The sequence below is a fragment of the Canis lupus genome, chromosome 6 (assembly GCF_003254725.2).
Source record: "Canis lupus dingo isolate Sandy chromosome 6, ASM325472v2, whole genome shotgun sequence".
NCBI classification, from domain to species: Eukaryota; Metazoa; Chordata; class Mammalia; order Carnivora; family Canidae; genus Canis; species Canis lupus.
In genome coordinates, this window is record NC_064248.1 from 33279767 (window position 1) to 33300109 (window position 20343).

A 20343-nucleotide genomic window follows, 5' to 3' on the forward strand; every position below is an offset into this window, starting at 1 on the left:
TAAGTAGTCCTCGTGCCGCACAGTTAAACTTGCTTATTCCGTGTGTGTCTTCACGTGAAAATCTAGTCCCTGTGCGGCAAGAACTTGTCCCCCCTTCCCCCCCCCCCCCCCTGGGTCTTCATCCTGTACAACATCATGTGCAAGACTCCTTTGGAAATGGGTAGCCTAGCCTCAGAGGCGAAGGTGAGTGGTATTTAATATAAAAACGCCGTGTCTTCTTACGGTTTGGTAACTTTGCTTTCAAAGATTTACATTGCCCTGACGCGTGCCCCTCACCCCCTCCCTCCTCCCGCCCCCCTCTCTCCCCTCCTATAATTGGAGAAAATGCATATCAGACTATCATCACAGCTAAGTGGTTTTTTTCTTTAAAGAACAGTGTTTCTGATACTGTATTATGAGTGACTGTAACCCTGTGTGCCATAAAACTTTTATAAGGATGATTCATTCATTAGTGTACATACAGGCGAGGCTCCTGGGAAACAGTATTATCGATTACGTTAGGCTGCCATAAAGCAACCCTATTACTGCTTCTCTGTTACAATCCATGAATCATTGTCCTTACAAATAAATAGAAATCTCCCTTTCTTATTATCTTTCTTTTTTTGTGTCTAGTGTTAGTAACGTGTATACTATCCACAGTGTCTTATATGTTGTGCATAAGACAACGTAGCTACTGATAGTTCATCTGGTAAACAAGGTAAACTTAATGGTGTCGATAATACAGTGAAGTACTGTAAAGGTACTTATGGTTTTGATTTTTGTGTTTTTTAAGATTTTATATATTTTTTCATCAGAGACACACAGAGAGGCAGAGACACAGGCAGAGGGAGAAGCAGGCTCCTTGCAGGGAGCCCGATGTGGGACTTGATCCTGGGACCCTGGGATCACTCCCTGAGCCAAAGGTAGACAATCAATGGCTGAGCCACCCGTTGATTGTCTACCTTGATTTTTAAAATCACATGCTTTTCTCTAGTTGACTTTATTGTAAAAATACAGTATAAAATACATGTAACAAAAAATACGTGTTATTTGACTTACCAGTAAGGCTCCTGGTCAACACTGTGCTATTAGTAGTTGAGTTTTTGAGGAGTGGAAGGTTACATGTGGATTTTTGACTGCGTGGGGGGCTGGTGTCCGAAAGCCCCTGCATTGTTCAAGGGTCAACTGTAGGGGTACCTGTCTGGCACCGCTTGTGTGAAGATCACACGAGCTTAAAGCATCTTTCCCTGTGTCTCTGGCAATAGTAGTAGCCTCACAGGATTGGCAGGAACCTCTAGGTAGGATGCTCTGCAGATGTTTTATGTTGCAATTCTCATGGTTGAGTTTCAAAAAAGCAATGGTCTCTCTCCCTTCCAGGCTGCCCTCCTCCGAGCTGTGCCACGGTTGCCAGGCCCAGCAGCAGCATGGCGAAGGCCTATCTGCGGGCTGTGGTGCCGCACCGGGCAGGATCCTGGGAGGTGGCTGGGGAGCAGGGCCCCCACCCTGAAGGAGAAGGCAGCAGGCACGGAGGCAGAGAAATTCCAGATCATCTACCGGTTTGATGCTATCAGAACCTTTGGGTACTTGTCCCGGCTGAAGGTGGCACAGACGGCGCTGACGCTGCTGGCCCTGCCGCCTGGCTTCTACTGGTACTCGCACGGCCTCATGACCCTCAGCTCCCTGTACTTTGCGGGCGGGATAGCTGGCTTCGCCCTGGCCATGCTCTGCTGGATGAGCCATTTCTTCCGGAGGCTGGTGGGCATCCTGTATGTGAACGAGGCGGGCACCGTGCTGCGGGTGGCCCACCTGACCTTCTGGGGCCGGCGGCAGGACACGGACTGGCCCGTGGCTGATGTGGTGCCCATGACAGAGACCAGCGACCGGCCCCAGGAGCTGTTTATGCGTATCCAGCAGTACAGTGGGAAGCAGACCTTCTACCTCACTCTGCGCTACGGACGTGTCTTGGACAGAGAGCGTTTCACACGGGTGTTTGGGACACTGGACACCCCCAAATGAGCTGCCGGATCTCCGGCAGGACGGCTGAGGGTGTGGGTGAGGCCGAAGATCGGGGTCAGGCAGCTGAAGGCTTTGTCAGGGCCTCCAGAGCCTTGTTTCTGGGATGCGGAGGTTCATGGGGCAGGAACGAGTAGTCGGGTTTAGGAGAGGTCCTTAGTGCAAATTCATCTCACGCTTGCCTGGGACATGGAGCCAGGTCGTGGGAGAAGTTTCTGCTAACGGCCAGTTCTTGCAGGAAGCGGTGTCGGTTCACGCAGTGAACCAGAAGGCGGGGAGGTGCGGTGGGGGCCCGGAGGTTGGGTTGAGAACACTCGGGTGCTGTGAGCGCTCATCCCCCTGTCCCGGGGCAGGCTGTCGAGTCTGCATCCTTGAAAGGGAAAGGCTGCCTGTCTCACGGGCTGGGAGTGAGAGTACAGTCACTGTCAAGGTCGGTGTGGTGCCAGGCTTCCAGGCTGCCGGTGGGGATTTCCCCTCAGGGCTGGGAAGGAACTGCCCAGATGGTGACCGCACAGCCCCTGGGACGGGTGTCACCCTGTGAGCACGCCCTGCCCCCCCACGCCTGGGGGCCCTCCTGTCGCTGGGCTTTGCGGTCCAATAGACGAGACGAACCGTGTTCTGGTGCATTATGTTATAAACTGCAGCTTACTGTATGCGCTGCCCTTCCCTGCAGTCACTCCTACGTGTTTGTTATGCCCTCTGACGGAGTAAAGCGGAAGGAGGACCTGATCTTTATACTTCGGCCACCCAGAAGTCAGTAACTAAATGTTTTGTTGTGTGGACGGACTTCCAGGCTTTTTTTATTGTGGTAAAATATGCATAGTGTAAATGTATCTATCCCCGTAACCACCTTTCAGCATACGGTTCAGTGGCGTTAAAGTACATAACGACGTGGTGCGGCCACCTCCTCTGTCCCATCTCCAGAACTCCCTCATCCTCTCTTGGAGGAACTCTGTGCCCATTAAACATCGCTCCCCATTTCACCCTCCGGCTGGCCCCTGTAACCACTCACTCGTTTTCTGTCTCTGGATTTGCTTATTCTGGGCATTTCCTGTACATGGAATCCTACACTCTGTGGTCTTTTATGTCCGGCTTCCCTCAGCTGACTTTCTGGCCTCATGGTGCATCCATGCCGTAGCGTGTAGGAGAGCTTCGTCCCTTTCTGGGGCTGAAGAATGTACGTGTAGACCGTATTTTGTTTATCCATTGATGGACAATTTGGATTTTTTTTTTTAAGATTTTATTTATTTATTCATGGGAGACACACACAGAGAGGCAGAGACACAGCAGGCAGAGGGAGAAGCAGGCTCCATGCAGGGAGCCCGATGTAGGACTTGATCCTGGGACCCCAGGATCAGGCCCCGGGCCAAAGGCGGCGCCAAACAGCTGAGCCACCCGGGCTGCCCTGGACATTTGGATTGTGAGTAACGTTCCTGTCAACACTGGTGGACGGAAATCTGAGTCCCTGCTTTCGGTTCCTTCAAGTGTGAGAAGTGCAATTATTGGATCATACAGAAACTCTAGGTTTACCTTTCCGAGGAGCTGCTGAACTTCCCCAGTGGCTGTGTGAATTTATGTCCCTCCAGCAATGCATGCAGGTTCCAGTTTCTCCACGTCGTTCTGGATGACAGCCATCCTCATGGGTGTGCAGCGGGGTCTCCCTGCACGGCCAGGCTTCCCTAAAAACAGCAATGTCCTGTCCCTGGAACCGTTTGGGTTGTTTTGCTGCACGTAACATGTGACTGTCTTAGTTGTAAACCATTAAAAATATTCTGTCACAGGGGAAAAAATCTTGTTACTATGTGACATGCCTGCTGTGAACTAACCATGTTGTAGTAATCCCTGTGCAACACACACAAATGCAAACACAAGTCCTTGTGCACGTTGATACAGTGTTGAATGTCCATTAGATCTCTGTAGAATTGGGGAAAACAGGCAGTGTACCTTACCTGAAATAAAAGGTGCAGGTAATTATTTGAATTTTTTCATTTAAATAATCTACGTAGAAACAAATTCAGGAATTGCAAAATACTCCACGGAGTGGATGCAGCTGCTCCCTTAACCTTGACTGTGTAAGTCGCTTCCGTTTTCCCCCCATTGTTACAAAAGAATGTGGCCTATCATGGGGCGCCTGGGGGGCTCTGGGTTAAGCTCCCGATTTTGGCCCAGGTCATGATCTCAGGGTCGTGGGGTGGAGCCCGGGTCAGGCCTCACACTGGGCGTGGAGCCTGCCTGCCTCTCCCTGCCTCTCTGCTACCCTATTCCCCCCCACACACACACACCGCCCTCCCTCCCTAAAAAAAAAAAAAGTGGCATATCAAGTATATGAAGAGAGCCTTCTCCCTAGACACAACATGGCATTTTGGGAAAAGTCACTAACACGAAAGAAGTTAGGTTTCTGTAGTTAATTTATTCCATTTCACAGACGTGAGTAAAGCCCATAACACAAGACCGTCTGTTCCTGCAAGTTTCCAGATCAGCCCTTCATTCTGCGCAAATCTCTCATGCCAGGCCCTGCTCAGCACCGGCCATGAAGAGGGGGCTTTGGGGGAGTCTGGGGGAGGGAGGACGGACGTGAACCAGTGTATGGGGGACTTCGGTGACCGGGAGCTGTGGGGTGGGGGGCAGAGACGAGCAAGAGCCGGGTGTGCCTGCTGGGGGTGGGCCTGGATTTGATCCTAACACCTGGGGAAAGCCTGCAGGGTCAGAGAAAGGCAAGAACGGGGAGAGGAATTGTGGGAGCTTTAATTTTTATTTTTAAAGATTTTATTTTTTATTGGGGTGTGGGGGAAGAGGGAGAAGCAGGCTCCCTGCTGAGCAGGGAGCTCAATGTGGGGCTCGATTCCAGGACTGTGGGATCGTGAACTGAGCTGAAGGCAGACGCTTCCTTAATTGAGCCGCCCAGGTGCCCCGAAGAAGAATCAGCGCTTGGTAATTTGTACTCCGTTGTAGTAAAGATGCAGACGTGAGGTCGGAGGTTCATGGATTTGATTCCAGTGGTTGGAGACCCTAGTCTGGGGAGTGTGTGGTTGTGTTCCTCAGGTGTCTGGGGACATTGGGCACCAACCACCCACTATCTGGTTTTCCCAGATGTAAGGGCTCTGCATGCAGAAGAACACTCATGGAGCCCTGACCCAGAGCCTGGGCGTCCTGGGGGGCCTCGACCCCTTTCGGGAGCACCGGCTCACTCTTCAGGGGAAACGGCATGTGGTTCCGTTGCCTTCTTGTTTGGGCTGACTCAAAATACGACCAGAAGCTGGCCACCTCTCACCTGTGCACCCCTGCTGTTCTGATCCACATCGCCCTCACGGCTTCTCTGGGTTGTTGCGCCCTGCTGCCTCCATGATCCTTCCCCTTCTAGAGTCTGTTCTCACAGCAGCCAAAGTGATCCTGTGTGTTTTTTTTTGTTTGTTTTTTTGTTTTTTTTTTTTAGCGTTTATTTGTTTTATTTAGAGATTGAGGAAGTGTGAGCAGGAGAGGGAGAGACAATCCCCAAGCAGATTCCCCACTGAGTATGGTGCCCCAATGCAGAGCTCCATCTCAGGACCCTGAGATCACCAAAGTGATCCTAAAAAAAAAAAACCACATCACTGCTGTAAAAACTGAAGTCCTGGGGTGCCTGGGTGACTCAGCCAGTGAAGCGTCTGCCTTCGTCTCAGGTCATGATCTCAGGGTCCCGGGATCCAGTCCCTCGTCTTTGGGCTCCCTGCACAGCAGGGAGGGGCTGCTTCCCCCTCTCCCTCTCCCTCTGCTGCTCCCCCTGCTTGTGCTCTCATTGTTTCTGTGTGTGGCAAATAAATAAACAAGGTCTTTAAAAAAACACAAAAACCCAAAACTGAAGTCCTTACCATGGCCAACAAGGCCTAACGTGGTCTGGTCCCACCCGTACCCCAGCTGTCTTCCCTTCTCCACGACTCTGCCCTTGACCACGTCCAGGCAGAGACAGTCTCTCTGCCTAGATGTCTGCATAGGACTCTGTCTCTCCAGTTTCTTCCCCGGTGTAAGGGGGCTTATTATTCATGCTCAAGACGTAGTGAAGATTTCATTGTACAGAGAAGTCTGTTATATAGCAGTTCCGTGTGGCTGTGGGGTTTTTTTCATAGGGTTCCCTCATCTGCTTGCCAGCTCCTTCCGTGACTGTGAACCTCCTTCCCCAAAGATAGTCTTTACTATCAAAAGTCTTAAAAGGTATTAATTATTGGACTCGGACCTCATTAAAGACAGGAGTGAACTTGGATAACCCCTGGGGCTGGTCTAGCTGTAAGCTAGCGACTGCGTGAACCTCGGCCCTGGAGATTCTAGTTCTGTCTGGATGGGTCCCCAGAATCTGTCTTTCTGACAAGTGTGAAGCCGATTCTGAAGTGCAGCCAGGCTGGGAATTTCAGAAATAGACCATCAGGGCAGAAAACAGCAGAGTCAACTCCTGCCTTCGGGGACCTCGTGTTCCTGGGCCAACTTTTTTTTTTCCCCAAAGAAGTGGTTCTCAGCTCTTGGATCCGCGTGCAGAATCACCTGGAGAGCTTTTTAAAAATATCCTTGTGGGGCAGCCCAGGTGCCTTAGCGGTTTGGCGCCGCCTTCGGCCTGGGGCCTGGTCCTGGGGTCCCGGGATCAAGTCCCACATCGGGCTCCCTGCATGGAGCCTGCTTCTTCCTCTGCCTGTGTCTCTGCCTCTCTCTCTCTCTCTCTCTCTCTCTCTCTCTCTCTGTTTCTCATGAATAAATAAATAAAATCTTTAAAAAAAATATCCTTGTGCGGGCCCGTGACCAGGCGTTGCCATTGTCAGGGCTCCCCTGGCGATTCCCACGTGTGGCCTGGGTTGACCGGCGCTGCCCTGGAGCGTCGTCGCCGCACTGGAGGTGGGAGCCCCGTTCTCACCAGCCTTGGCCCCAAAGAGCCTGGGTTTCCGTGTGTGGTCTGCTCACACAGGACCAGCAGAGGGCACACACAGCAAAGGCATCGCTCCATCCCCTTCCTCGCGAGCTGGCGGCCCAGATCCCTGGGCACCTCCACCACCGCCGGGCTCCTGCAGCACATGGGCGGCCGAACCCTGGAGCCGTCCAAACTCCCCTGAATCGACACCAGCAAAGTCAACGAAACCCACCGGTCCCCGCCCCTGCGCACTCTAGTAGATGCCAGGCTATCTGTATTTTTTTTTTTAAGATTTTATTTATTTATTTATGAGAGACACACAGAGAGAGGCAGAGACACAGGCGGAGGGAGAAGCAGGCTCCATGCAGGGAGCCCGACGTGGGACTTGATCCCGGGACTCCAGGATCAGGCCCTGGGCCGAAGGCTGCACTGAACCGCCAAGCCACCCGGGCTGTCTGCGTATCTGTATTTTTATGATTCCCAGGTAATTCCAAGGCACCCCAACTTTTGAGAATCACTGAGATTTATTTACCCTCCTGAAAGCCACACAGCAGATGATAAATCAGCTTCTCAGGAGATGCAAGGGGTCCTTTGATTCAGGTGGTGGATATATTGGTGATTCCCCCACTTAGACGACAATTCCAAAATAGTGATCTAATAGAAATACCCAAATGGGGTGCCCGGGTGGCTCAGTCGGTTAAGCGTCTGCCTTCAGCTCAGGTCATGATCCCTGACCTGGGATCCCTGACCTGGTCCTGGGATGGAGCCCCAGTTGGGCTCCCTGCTCAGCGGGGAGCCTGCTTCTCCCTCTCCTCTCTCCTCGTGCTCTCACTAGCTCGGTTGCTAAGTTGGTCTTAAATAAGTACTTAAAAAAACCCCAAGCAGACCTATGAGGATGCTCACTGAATGTCTCTAATAGGAAAACAAACGAATAGCAATGACAAAAGTGGAAGTAAACTGAGTTTTTGTTAGTAGGCAGCACGGGTGAATAAGTGTTGGTGGAGCCATGGGATGGAATATTACACAGCCCTTAAAAAGGGTGAGGTCGAGGGGCGCCCTGGCGGCTCAGTCCGTTAAGTGTCCAACTCTTAGTTTCGGCTCAGGTCGTGATCTCCGGGTCATGGGATGGAGCCCCGAGATAGGCTGCGCTCAGCGGGGAGCCTGAGTGTCTCTCTCCTGCTGCCCCTCCCCACCACGTGCACATGCTCTCGCTAAAATAAATACGTCTAAAAAGAAAAGAATGGGGTTGAACTCTATCTGTTGATGCGGAAAGATAACCAAGCGTAGGGTAGTGATTAAGTGGACAAACAAGTCATAGAACAGTATAGTTTCGTGTGGTCTTATTTTTGTGTTTGTACAAACCCCGTAGATTCTAATTGGTTCACAGTGGTTACGGACGGGGGGGGGGGGGTGGTGGATGGGTTGGAGGGAAGGCGTCCACGGTCAACTTTATAACCTAATACTGGTTTTACGTTTTCACGAGGAGCGTGTTGTCCATCTTAACAAATGAAGAAACATGCAGTGAAAGACAAGATCCCTTTCACGTCAACTTTCAGGGTGAAAAGTTTCTCTACCACGAATTCCCATCCTGGCCTCCGAAGCTGAGCTGACATCGGGAAGCATTCAGTTGTGGAGACTGGTGACAGTCATGTCTGTCCCTTCTAGAGTGGTTTTCCTGCCTGTCTGCTGAGACCCCCTGGACTCTGGGCGGCTCCGGGCCCTGGGCTGCAGGGCAGGGGGTGGACTGCACCATGCCACTGTCCGTATGGTGCTTGCTATGGACAGAAAGGTGTATAGGCCCTCGGAAAATTCATATGTTGAAACCATAACTCAAAAAATAAAAGGGGGGGGGATCCCCGGGTGGCTCAGCGGTTTAGTGCCACCTTTGTCCCAGGGCGTGATCCTGGAGTCTCAGGATTGAGTCCCGCATCGGGCTCCCTGTAGGGAGCCTGCTTCTCCCTCTGCCTGTGTCTCTCATGAATAAATAAATAAAATCTTTAAAAAATTAAAAAAAGAAACCATAACTCCCAGTGTGAGGGGGTTTGGAGGTGGGGCCTTAGGGAGGTGACTAGGGTCCCCATGATGGGCTTAGGGCCCTTACAGGGGCTCTCTGTCTCTGCCCCCCCCAGGAAGGCCATATGAGGACATAACGAGGAAGACGTCCTCACTGAGAACCTGACCATGGCCCTCCAGCCTCCGGAACCGTGAGAAATACATGTTCACTGTCTAAGCCGCCAGCCTCTGGGGTGGGGGGGGCCTTGGAGGGCAAGCTGGCCCACTGACCCTCGAACTGGCCCCGGGCAGTCAGGGGCTCCTCCCCGTCCCCTGGCCTTGGTGTGTGTGTTGGTGTCGCTTGACTTCTGTGTTTCTGGAGCCACCCGAGGACGCAGCCCTGACCCATCACCAGTGGCCACCACTAACCTGGTTACGGCCCTGCATCAGCTCTTCAGGTTCTGGTAGGCGGGTGTGGGTCGCATCCCTCCTGCGGCCACCCCAGTTGAGGCCCCCAGCTTGCTGCCCTGCCACCCCCTGCGGGGGTGCCTCCCTATTCGGTCTCTCCCTGCCCTCTGTGCGTGGGGGCCGGTGGCAGTGTGTGCCTGGGGAGCGCGCCAGGGGCTGGTAGGCCCTCAGTGTCGTCCTGTGGTAGCCACCTGAGCAGACTGACCCCCAGGCCGTGGCGAGGGGACATCTCACAGCTGGTGTCCTAGTGCCCTGGCTACAAAGATAAGACCTCCGTGTCACGGGGCCTGGTACGCGCCACTCGGTGGCCGTGTTTACCGCACTCCCAGAGCTGACTTGGGGGGCTTGGCTGGGGGGTGCGGTCTGGGCTGAACTGCTAGGGGTGCGAGCTGTCCTTTCACTGCTGCTTTGTGACTTCAGGACTGGAGTCCCCAGATGGAAAGCAACAGGGTCCCTTTGAACCCCAGGCAGAGTCCAGCTTTTATGGCCTTGTTTTGATCCTGTGGCATTCAACTATAAAATCGGGCCCGATTCACCAGGCAGGGCCCCGGCCACGAGGCCGTGTTTGAACCAACTCTGGGGACAAAACATCCGTTTTGCTGATTAACAGCTGAGATCCACTCCGGGACTCCGTTGGGCCTGTATCCGCTTCGGGAAATAGATTTAATATCCATGAGCGGGACCTTTAGATGGTGACGGAAACATATCATTCTTCAGAGCCGTATGCGACACACTGTGTGTCCTGCCACCTGGTAACTGTGCCCGGTTAGAGGTTTCTCATGCCCTGGGTCCTTTGTCCGGGAAGCAGCGATGGCCACGGCCCCCCCCGAGGGTGCCTGGGAGGACCGCCTGACTTCTGGGGACACACTTAGAATCACGCTTGGTCCAGGGAAGCACTTGCTGAGTCCTAGTGTGCCTCACTAGCAGCGACCTCATTTGGCAGAAGAGGTTCAGAGGGGTGAAGTGACTTGCTGGGGGTCACCCAGCTAGAAAGCAGCCGAGTCAGGTCATTCCCCTGCAGCGCCCTCCCTCCCTGGCAAGGAAGCAGAACAGTAAGTAGAAAACAGAGTCTGCTTCTAACCTTGACGTTTTGATGCCTTCCACCACCCGCCTTAGGGAAGGGGTGCCTGGGGGGCTCAGGCGGTGAAGCGTCTGCCTTCGGCTCAGGTCATGGTCCTGGGGTCCTGGGACCGAGCCCCGAGTCACGGGCTCCCTGCTCCTTGGGGAGCCCACTTCTCCCTCTCCCTCTGCCCCTCCTCCCCACTCGTGCTTGCTCCCTCTCTCTGTCAAATAAATAAATAAAATCTTTAAACAAAGAAGAAGAAGAAAAAGGAAGGTACATTAGGAGCTCACAGCAACACTGACCGGTTCAGGTTGACTTTCCAAGGCTGGTGGCCGGGCTGGCAGCTAGGCTGGCCGAGACGAAGGTCCTGGAGTGCGGGACAGTGCCTCTCCTCACCCGATCCCAAGGCGGCCACACACATTTGTTTAACTAATATACCATCCTTCATACATACATCTCTGTTTCAAATCCTGGCTTCCAAGCTGTGTGATTTGGGGCAGTTCCCCCAACCTCTCTGACCTTGTTTCCTCATCTTAGAAACAAGCATACAAGTACATAGCTCGTGCGTTTGTCATGAAAATTATAAAGCCCCCGCAGAATACTCTGGCACAGAGCAGATGCTCACCAAATGATAACTCCCGTTACTCTATGTGATTATTTGAAAAATATGTTTGATGGTAAATCTTGCCTTCCGAGATTATTCCTTTATAGACGTGCTGAGTGTCCGGGATGGGGGAGGAACCTGCAAAACCACATGATCCACACCATGCATTTTACAGGTGAGAAGAGTCAGAGCCACCCACAGTCACTGACGCAGCGCGGGGGTGACCGGTGAGGCAGGAGCCCATGACCCCGCTTCCAGGTCGGGCCGCCACGTCACCTTGACTGTCGTCGCTTCCTGACTGGCCTCCCTGTCACTTCACAGGAGTGCTCAGCGTGTTGGGTGACCCCCTGCTCCGAACCTGCAGCTCCTGCACCAGAGCGTGGGAACGCCAGGCCTCTAGGCAGGGCGCAGAAGGCCTTTGGGGCCGAGTCCTGCCCGTTTCTTCGGTCTGGTCTCTGGCTCTTGTGGTCTCTCTGTGATGACACCATTGAGTGCCCTGCCCTCACCCTGCCTTCGTGCCTCCGGTTAGCTTTGCTCTTGGTCTGCACTGCCTTCCATCCCTCCTCAGAGTCACTCACAGTTCCCGCTCGACCCTGGAGATGGAACTTCCACCCCGACCTGGGGCCTCTTCTTGGTGCCTCCACAGCATCCGGGGTCCGCCCGTACTCCGGTCCCTGTGGGGTGCTGTGACCTCTGTCCCGCCAGAGGATGAGCTGAGCCCAGGGACCACGCCTCATCCACCCCTGGGCCCCTGTCACATGGTAAGTCCTCAACAAGCTCCTGTGAAATTTGTGGCCTCACGGTGCTTCCTGAGCCCGAGGCAGGCTTGTGCAGGCCGACGAATCCCCCAGGACATCCCTCAGAGGTCTGTAATAGGTACTGAATACGTACTTGCCAGACAATCACTTAAGGAAACTGTTTCCAACCCCAAAGAGGTCACATTCGTGCAGATGTTTCCGTTATAAATTTTTTTTTTAATTTAAGAATACCGATTAACACAGGAAACAGATTTAATTCACGGAATTGTGCGTATGGTCATCAGTTACATTGTGACATGTTAATTTCTTTATCATGTATTGGCACTGTCACCAGAATACTGTAAACAAGTTCACTTTGAATGCGTAAGTCGGCGGTACTCCCTAGCTGTGGTTCTCTACCATGAGCCGATGTGTGTGTGTGTGTGTGTGTGTGTGTGTGTGTGTGTGTAGAGATAGGTACAGATATACAGGTATATTAATGTTGTGCACAATTTTGCATGGTTACTGAGTGTCAGTAAAAATTATAAAAAAACACCCATTTATAATAAAAGTGAGGATGTGCTAAGACTTGCTATTACAGGACCTTGTTTTCTGGAAAAGTGACAAGACTTGCTAGAGATAGTTACTGAAGTCTATGGCACGGATGGAGATGGATTCCGTTCCCAGACCGTCGGCCACAGAAGCTCTCCGCGGGCCCGGCCCCAGGCGGCAAGCTGTCGGCTGGGCTCCCCGCCTCACCCACCTCTCCCCCTACAGGCTTGAGCCCGGCTGAGAGTTCCTTGCCTTGAAGTTCTTCCAGCTTGACCCCCACCCCCCAAGAGAGGATGCCTCGGGAACTCCTGTTATGCCCTGAGCCAACGAGAGTGTGTTGATAAATGGCTTAAAAAGTTTCACGAGAAGTAACTTCCCTTGGTAAGGAGTAAGTCTGGAAATGACTTTCCAGGTGAAACGATGTTATTCCTCTACGCTGGCCCCGTGGGAGAGAACAAAATATGTATAGCCCACTCCCTCCACCGAAGAGAGCGGAGTTTCTGGTTGCGGCCGGGCTTGCAAACCTGTCAGACTCTGGGAACCTTTAACCGAGCGTCTGCATCCAGCGCTAGGGTTCTCCAGAGAAAGCATACTTATGCCAATAAATGAATTATGGTTTGGTTTGCATCTGGCTTGTTTGTTGAATAAGGCCTTGGAATCTTGGGATATTGCCTGTGGGGTCTGGAACCCCAGTGAAAGGTGGGAGACCGTGGACTGATGTGTCTGTGAACGTGCTGTTCCTGTCTCTGCGACACTCCTCCGCCTCCTCCTTGCCTCGTCTGCTTGGAGAACTCTTGCTCATTCTACAAAAAAGCCTGCTCAAGTGCTACTGTCTCCCTGAAGCCTCCTGACCCTGACTGGCACTCCGTCTGATTTCCCTGTCTTCCCCCACGTCTGTTACAGCACTTGCTGCTCGGCTTTGATTGCTGGCTTAAGGGTCTGTCTTCCCCAGTGACACGGGAGTCCCTTGAGAGCAGGGACTATGCTGCGTTTCCCCTTGTACTCCTAGTACTTAGCCCTGGGCCCGGGGTGGAGCAGGGGCTTGACGAAAGTTCCATGAAGGAGTGAGAGTAAACGGATGGGTATACGAACGAGCGACACCGTGCACAGAGAGGGGGACAGCGCGCCCGGACAGCCTTGCCCAAGACCAGAGTTCTTCTTAACAGCGGCGGCTAGCGTGGACTGCGAGATGCACAGCGCACACAGCCCATGGCTCTGACCGTGCCTGTTAGACGTGCCGGTGCCTTTCATTCTCTACAGAAATAGGTCAATGACCGAGTCTGCTGGAGGGTGGAAGCAGAAAAGAAAGAGAGACAACAAGACAACCACCACCAGCTTGAGGTCTTTGGATGATTAGTTATTAGGAGAGCAAAGTACTGGACTGAAAACCTTGGTATGTCCACCCCCGAGGCGGCCGGCCACACACCTGGGGATGGAGCGCTTCCTATCGGGCAGGGAGGGCAGCCAGGCTTCCCGAGTCCGCCCACCGAACACCAGTCCGTTGCTGTGGGACAACCAGATGCTCTTTTTAGGAGCGTCTGGGGTCACCTCGGTTTCAGGAATGTCTTGCCTCCACAAGAGGCCCCTTAGCCTCAGCACCAGTCCAACTAAGCACGTAGCCCTCATCTGCCTGGTAATCTACCTACCCTTTACGTCGGGCAGACCTCTCACGCGGGGTGGGTGGCAAGTACAAGGAGACCACCTTGGACCAACAGGCGATCTTTATTCTGCGCGGAGCTCTGGCGCCTGCACGCACAGTGCTTCCCTCGAGAAGAAATCTAGTTCAGAGGCGGATTCCCTGCGATGGAGGAGCTGCGCACAGCTTTGCCATCCTGCGGGGCTGCTCACAGGTGGAGCAGAGGTGGAGGAGAAGTTAGAGACAGTGCCCCCGGGCGTGGGGTCTACAAGTCAGACCCCAGATGCCCGGGGACGCAGGAGGAGGTGGCCCTGCTGCCCCAGGCCCTGGGCTTCCGCTCCGGGCAACTGGCTTGTGCTTCCGACCTTTTGGCTCCTGCGTGTCCCTGTGGATGCTCAGGCTGTGCCCCCCACCCCGAGGCCTGGGATGACCGGTCACAGAGGGGACAGTGTTTGGGGAACGGAGGGTGGTAAGAAGTGCCACCGATGGCACCTGGAGATGCTTCGAGGCAAAGCCCCACCCAGGACAGAATTCACAGTTTAGAGGATCCCCAGCTGCACGGACCGGAGCGGCCCCATCGTAGGGAGGCCACAGGGCCCCTCCACACACTGCAAGCTCAAGCCTGCTGTCCTTGCTGTCCTGCCTGCGTGCCATCTGACCTGTCCTTCACTGAACCGTGCATGGGACCTGCTCAGGGCTCCAAGGCCGGGCAGGCAGGGGACAGCACATCTGTCTGCATAGGGTGAGGGGGGCCAGCATCCTCCATCACAGAATATGGCACTTGAGGGGGGACTGGAACCCACAGGTCCCAGCCCCCAGTCCCAGGAGCAGCTGTCATTCCCTTGCCTGGCTTCCAAAGAAACCGTGGGGGGGTCAAGGCCGGCAGATCCGTGGCCACAGGACCCTCACGGCCCCTGCCTAAGACGACGTCCAGGGCTCACGCAAGAATTTCTGGGCTTAGACCAATGTGCATCATTGGCTCTGCAGGGAGGAAAATCAAAACCAGCCCCTCCCCCCCTCCCCCCCAAGCCACCACGAACATCCCCTCCCCACGAAGAACCCTTCAGTTTACGCATTCGCCTCTGATACTTTAAGTGAAGACATGAATTAGGCAAACTAATCAATTTGACAACAGTTGAGATCGGGGCTTTCTCATTGCGTAGTGGAAATGGCTTCTTTACTTGAAGTCTGCTAAGATGTCGCTGAAAATATTGAGGAACAGGTGTGCGTGGTGATCCCTGAAGACCAGAGTGGGGCGGAATCGAATGGATTTGTCCCCGCAGCCTCCCAACACCACGCCTGAAAGCAGAGGCAGGAGGGGGTCAGCGGGGGGGGGCGCAGAGCCACACTCCCTCCACCCGCCTGCCCAGCAGGCTCTCTTTCTCTCCCTCCCGCCTCCCACCTCACATGCCTGCACTGCTGCCCCGCTGCTGCTGCCCCCCCCCTCCCCCCCCCCCCCCCCCCCCCCCCCCCCCGAGCCAGAAGCAAACAGGGAAAGGACAGAAGGGCAGGCAGGCAGGGCAGGGAGCAGGTGCGGGGGCCGGGCTGTCCCCAGGGGGGCCAGGTCTGCTGATTTGGGGTCCAGAGGCTTCCGCACTGACTGGCTGGGTGCCCTGGTCGAGGCCTCACAGCACCTGCAAAACCCACTTCCTCACTTTAAGAAGGAGGTGGGTTAGCCCTGCCCCTCGGGGATCCTGAGACACAAAGGGCCCGTCTGGGCCTGACCCACCTCGGGCCCTCTGCCCACACACTCCGACCCCACTGAGCCTCCCCCTCGGCTCCCCCCAGCCCAGGGAGGAGCCCAGCCTCTTGGACGGGCTCCACAGGCCACGGTGATGTGCACCTGGCAACCCCTCTTCACCCTCTGTTCTAGAGGCTTCCCGGTCTCCAGGGGCTCTGTTGGGCCTCAGACAACTGCACACGCTTCTGCCTCCTCCTCAAGGAAGCCTCTCCTGATTTCCTGGCTTTGAGCCCCCCCCCCCCCCCGCCCCAATTCTCCATCCTACCCCGTCCTCCTTGCTGGGACCTGCAGCCGGTGGTTTAGGGATGCTGTCTCCCCCATCCCCGCCTGCTAGGCCAGAAGCTCCTTGAAGGAAGGGCCCTGATGGTCTAGTTCACTCCTGTCTCAGTTCTCTCCCGTGTTGCTGCAACTCACCGGCTCCGAGAATAGCTACGGAGTGAGTGTGTAAGGACATCCCGGCGGCCTCTTTCCCTTCTTTTGAGAAAGAGCACCCGGACTGTTTTCAGCCCCAGGCACCCCCTGCTGGCCCGTGCCCCAAGGCGCCCCGAGCAGCGCTGTCACCAGGTGACCTGGGACCCCGGTGAAGCTCGGCTCCCGGTCCTGTTCGCTTACCTTTGTTTCTGGCCATTAGAATGAGTTTATTCCGAATGGTTTCATCGGGCGTGTCGAAGGAGCAGAAGGTGCCTCGTCCTCTCACTCTGCTGATGAACTGGGGGTACCGGGCCTGCAATGGGGGGAAAAGGTGATGTCAAAGCCTGTCACCTGTGCGGTGCTGCCCTGGGTCTGGCAGGACGGTGGTGGGGTTATGGGCTCTGGCTGGGGACACCTCCAGTCCCGAGTCCCAAATCTGCTCTGCCTCTTTCTCCTGATGCACCCTTGGGCCAGTCACGCAAGTGGCCCGTGCCTCAGTTTCCTCTTCTGTAAGCTGAAGCTTCTGTCATCTCCCAATGGGCCATGGTGGGAATTCAGCGACACAAGATCTCTGTGTCAAGCGCCGGGCCTGGCCCCTGGCAGGGGCTCAGAGGACGTTAGCCATCTTTATCTGTGCTTCCTCTAGAGAAGCTGTGGTTCTGGCAGGAGAGGAAGCTCATCCTCACTCCAGGCTCTGAGACGGGGTGCTGGCTTGAATGGTGCTCCCTCCCCGAGGTCATGCCCACCTGGAACCTGTGAATGTGGCCCTACTTTGAAGTAGAGTCTTTGCTGATGGAATTAGGTTGGGGGGAGGCCACACTGGATGGGAGTGGCCCTAACACTAAGGACTGGTGTCCTTATAGGAGGGAGGTCTGGATGGAGACACGGGCATGCAGAGGCTGGACTGGGTTCCCACAGGCGGAGGCTGCCGAGGATGGCTGGCAACCTCCAGAAGCCGGGCAGGGCGTGGGATGGGTTCTTCCTCTGAGCCTCCAGAATCAGTGCCTATGCTGCTACCTCGGCTTCGGATTCTGGTCTCCAGAACGGCAAGAGAATGAATTCCTATTTTAAAGCACCCAGCTTGTGGTCATTTGCCCAGCAGCCTGAGGAAGTTAGCTTCCCAGTTACGTCCACTGGGTGTGGGAGATCTTGCTCCTTCTCAACTCCAGCGTCCCTGCGAAGGCATGACCCAAACTAATCTCAGGGCAGGGGTGCCTGGTGGCTCAGTCGGGGAAGCATCTGACTCTTGATTTGGGCTCAGGTCCTCATCTTGGGGTTGTGGGATCGATTCTCTCTCTGCCCCCCTAAAATAAATAAATCTTAAAAAACAAAAACAAAAACCTCAGGACAGTGAGGGCAGAGCCAAGGGGCAAGTGTCATCTCATTGCAGTCCCTCGGTGGAGAGTGGAGATGATGCCACTTTCTGGTGGTGGTAAGGGCCCATGTGTGTGCCAGGCGCTGTGCTAGGCACTTACAATCAGGGTCTTGAATCCTTGATCTACCAGCAGAGGAGGGCCTCTTTGGTCTCTGGGGAACTGAGGTTTGGCAGTCACTCCAGCACTTTCTCTGCTCGTTTGGGCACCTGCCTATTGGCTGGGAGGCAGCGCTTCAAATATATTCCCCCCTCCTCTATTTTTAAAGGTTTCAACTATTTATTTGAGAGAGAGAGAGAGAGAGAATGAAAGAGTAAGCGAGCACAAGCAAGGGGAAGGACAGAGGCAGAGGGAGAAGCAGGCTCCCCGCTGAGCAGGGAGCCCGACCCGGGGCTCCATCCCAGGACCCTGGGATCATGACCTGAGCTGAAGGCAGACACTTCATGGACCGAGCCACCCACAAGTCCCATATTCTTGCTGTCTCTGGGGACATGGTCTCATCTACACACACACGCACACGTGTGCTGAGTGTCTGCTGACCTGATTAATCAGTGCAGGACGTGGAGCTCCCTCCCAACCCCTCCTCATGGCAGGGCCTCAACTATTGTTCCATATCCACAGGCATCCTTTTGTTTCACCCATTTGTCTGGCTCATCATTTTGGGGTGTTCTGTAACTCCTTCTTGCCTAAAGCTTTGTAGGGTCCTGACAGGGCCCTCTCCCCTTCCATCCCTTTAGATGAGCCTCTGGGGCCCCCCAAAGTGAGCGGCCAGTGTTGGCTCCGGGAGGTTTCCACAGAACCCTCATCTGGGGAGGCAGGGAGGAGGGAGGGAGGAAGGAAGGGCACAACTCTTGCAAAGGCTTTTCCTAGACCCACCTCTACCCAACTCCAGTTAAAATGCAAATCCAGCCCAGGAGGAGAGAAAGAAAAAGAAATTCTACACAGAGCCCACCCACTGCACCTGCTGGAGGGTCTCAGCTGTTCCAAGAGCCACACTTTACCAGTTCAGAGTCCGCAGTCAGGCGGGACTGGGGTTAAAGCCTGGCCTCCTTGCTGCTCACCTCCCCAGGCCTCCCATTTCTCACCCAGAAAATGAGCATCATTATGTTTTCCTAAGTTCAAATTGTTCTGAGCTAGGAGTGCCTGAAAAAAAAAATGCGGGATGACCTAGTTAAATCTGAATTTCAGATCAACAACTTATAATTTAGTATAAGTATGTCCCAAATGGTACACGGGATATACTCACTCTAAAAAGAAATTAGTTGCTATTTTCCAAATTTAACTGGTGGTGTTGTATTATGATTTGTTAAATCTGGTATCCCTACCTTGGGATGTTGTGGGGGGAGGGTGTCTGGAGCTCCTGCCACTGCCCAGTGTCTGGAGCCAAGTCCTGTGCCTGCCCCCTGGGCCTCAGACTACTGGAATTTAAATTTAATGGGGGTGGGCTGGCTTTCTTCTCCTCCTTCTAAAGGAGGAGAAGTCCACCTATTCTGAGGATTACATGAGATAAGGCTCTTAACACAATGCTTGGAGCTTAGCAAGTTCTCAATTAATGGAAATAACCATTATCATTAGGTCCTTGATCACATCAGAGAAGTAAACACCGGCAGAGACATGACTTTTTTTTAAAGTAGGCTCGGTGCCCAGCGTGTCCAGCTCACGACCCTGAGATCAAGACCTGAGCTGAGGGCAGCCCCGGTGGCTCAGAGGTTTAGCGCCGCCTACGGCTCAGGGCGTGGTGCTGGAGACCCGGGATCGAGTCCCACGTCGGGCTCCCTGCATGGAGCCTGCTTCTCCCTCTGCCTCTCTCTCTCTTTCTCCTCTCTGTGTATTCTCAGCAATAAATAAATAAAATCTTAAAAAAAAAACAAAAACAAAAAACAACAACCTGAGCTGAAATCAAGGGTCAGATGCTTAACCACCTGAGCCACCCAGGCACCTACAGAACTCGGCCTTTGAAGTCCACCAGAATCAGCTTCCAAGCCCATGGGTGTCACAGGGAAGCTGTGTCACTCTGGACAAGCTACTAGCCCCTCCACGCCTCAGTTTCCTCTTCTGTAAAATTGGGATAGTAATGGTGGCTCCACTCACTGTATTGGTACTGGACTTAACTCCACGGGCGTACGAGAGCCCCTGTTCCAGTCTGGGCATGCAGCGGGCACTCAATAAATGGAAGCTGTTACCACCACCAACTGACCCCCCCCTCACCACCACCACCACCACGGCCATAACCCCTTGGTGGTTCCGCTCAGATCCCGGCAGAAGGGCTCTCTGACCGGTGCGCTGGAGAGTCATCTCTCCTCCAGCTCCTGGGCTGGACTGGGCCCCCGACGGCCCCTGCCCTGTCTGGGAGAGTCACATGTGCGTGTGTGCACGTGCCTGTGCATGCGTGTGTTGGGTGGGGGCGGGTGGCAGGCAGGGAGCATGAAGTAACAAGGACAAGCGAGTGTAACCGGGAGCTGTGCTGTCCCGTGCGGCGGCCACACATGGCCTGAAATGTGCCAAGTCCAAGGGGAGCTGTGCCAGGGTGTCAGGGTGAAGGACGGGCTGGATGGCGAAGTCTTGGTACACGGAAGGCAACGCGAAATGCCCCCTTCGGTATTTTCTGTGCTGACGGCAGGCTCAAGTCAGGGTGTAATGGGTCAGGAAACTCTGTCATTACTAACTTTGCCTCCTTCCCTTTTACTGTTTGGTTACTAGAACGTTTAAAATGGCTTCTGGGGCTTCCCACGTCTCCTGTTGACGGTGCCGCTGCGGGGTGGCGTGTAAGAGGAGGGCAGTCGCGACGAGGGACCAGGCGACACGCTGCGGGGAATGTGAGTGGGGCGACGGATGCCTGCACTTGGTGTCAAAGGGAACCAGGAACTGGGAGTGGGGGAGGGATGGAGCCCCTAGGAACGGGAG

At 54.4% G+C, this 20343-nt stretch overlaps 2 protein-coding genes across 6 annotated transcripts in view; one reads left to right on the forward strand and one right to left on the reverse strand.

Moving 5' to 3' along the window:
• Positions 1-3966, forward strand: part of TMEM186 (transmembrane protein 186) — a 7421-nt gene extending 3455 nt beyond the window's left edge. For 2 of the 3 annotated variants that reach the window (XM_025416545.3, XM_025416543.3), the window contains one exon: positions 1357-3966. In XM_025416545.3, the coding sequence (XP_025272330.1) occupies positions 1357-1995 (639 nt within the window). In that variant the 3' untranslated portion in view covers positions 1996-3966. Of the gene's footprint in view, positions 1-18; positions 184-1356 lie in introns of those variants that run through there. The other variant, XM_025416544.3, reaches the window with a different exon arrangement.
• Positions 3967-11942: 7976 nt separating this feature from the next.
• Positions 11943-20343, reverse strand: part of ABAT (4-aminobutyrate aminotransferase) — an 85577-nt gene continuing 77176 nt past the window's right edge. For all 3 annotated transcript variants that reach the window (XM_025416553.3, XM_025416555.3, XM_025416554.3), the window contains exons 15-16: positions 16268-16379; positions 11943-15213 (exon numbers count right to left, since the gene is read on the reverse strand). In XM_025416553.3, the coding sequence (XP_025272338.1) occupies positions 15092-15213; positions 16268-16379 (234 nt within the window). In that variant the 3' untranslated portion in view covers positions 11943-15091. The remainder of the gene's footprint in view (positions 15214-16267; positions 16380-20343) is intronic.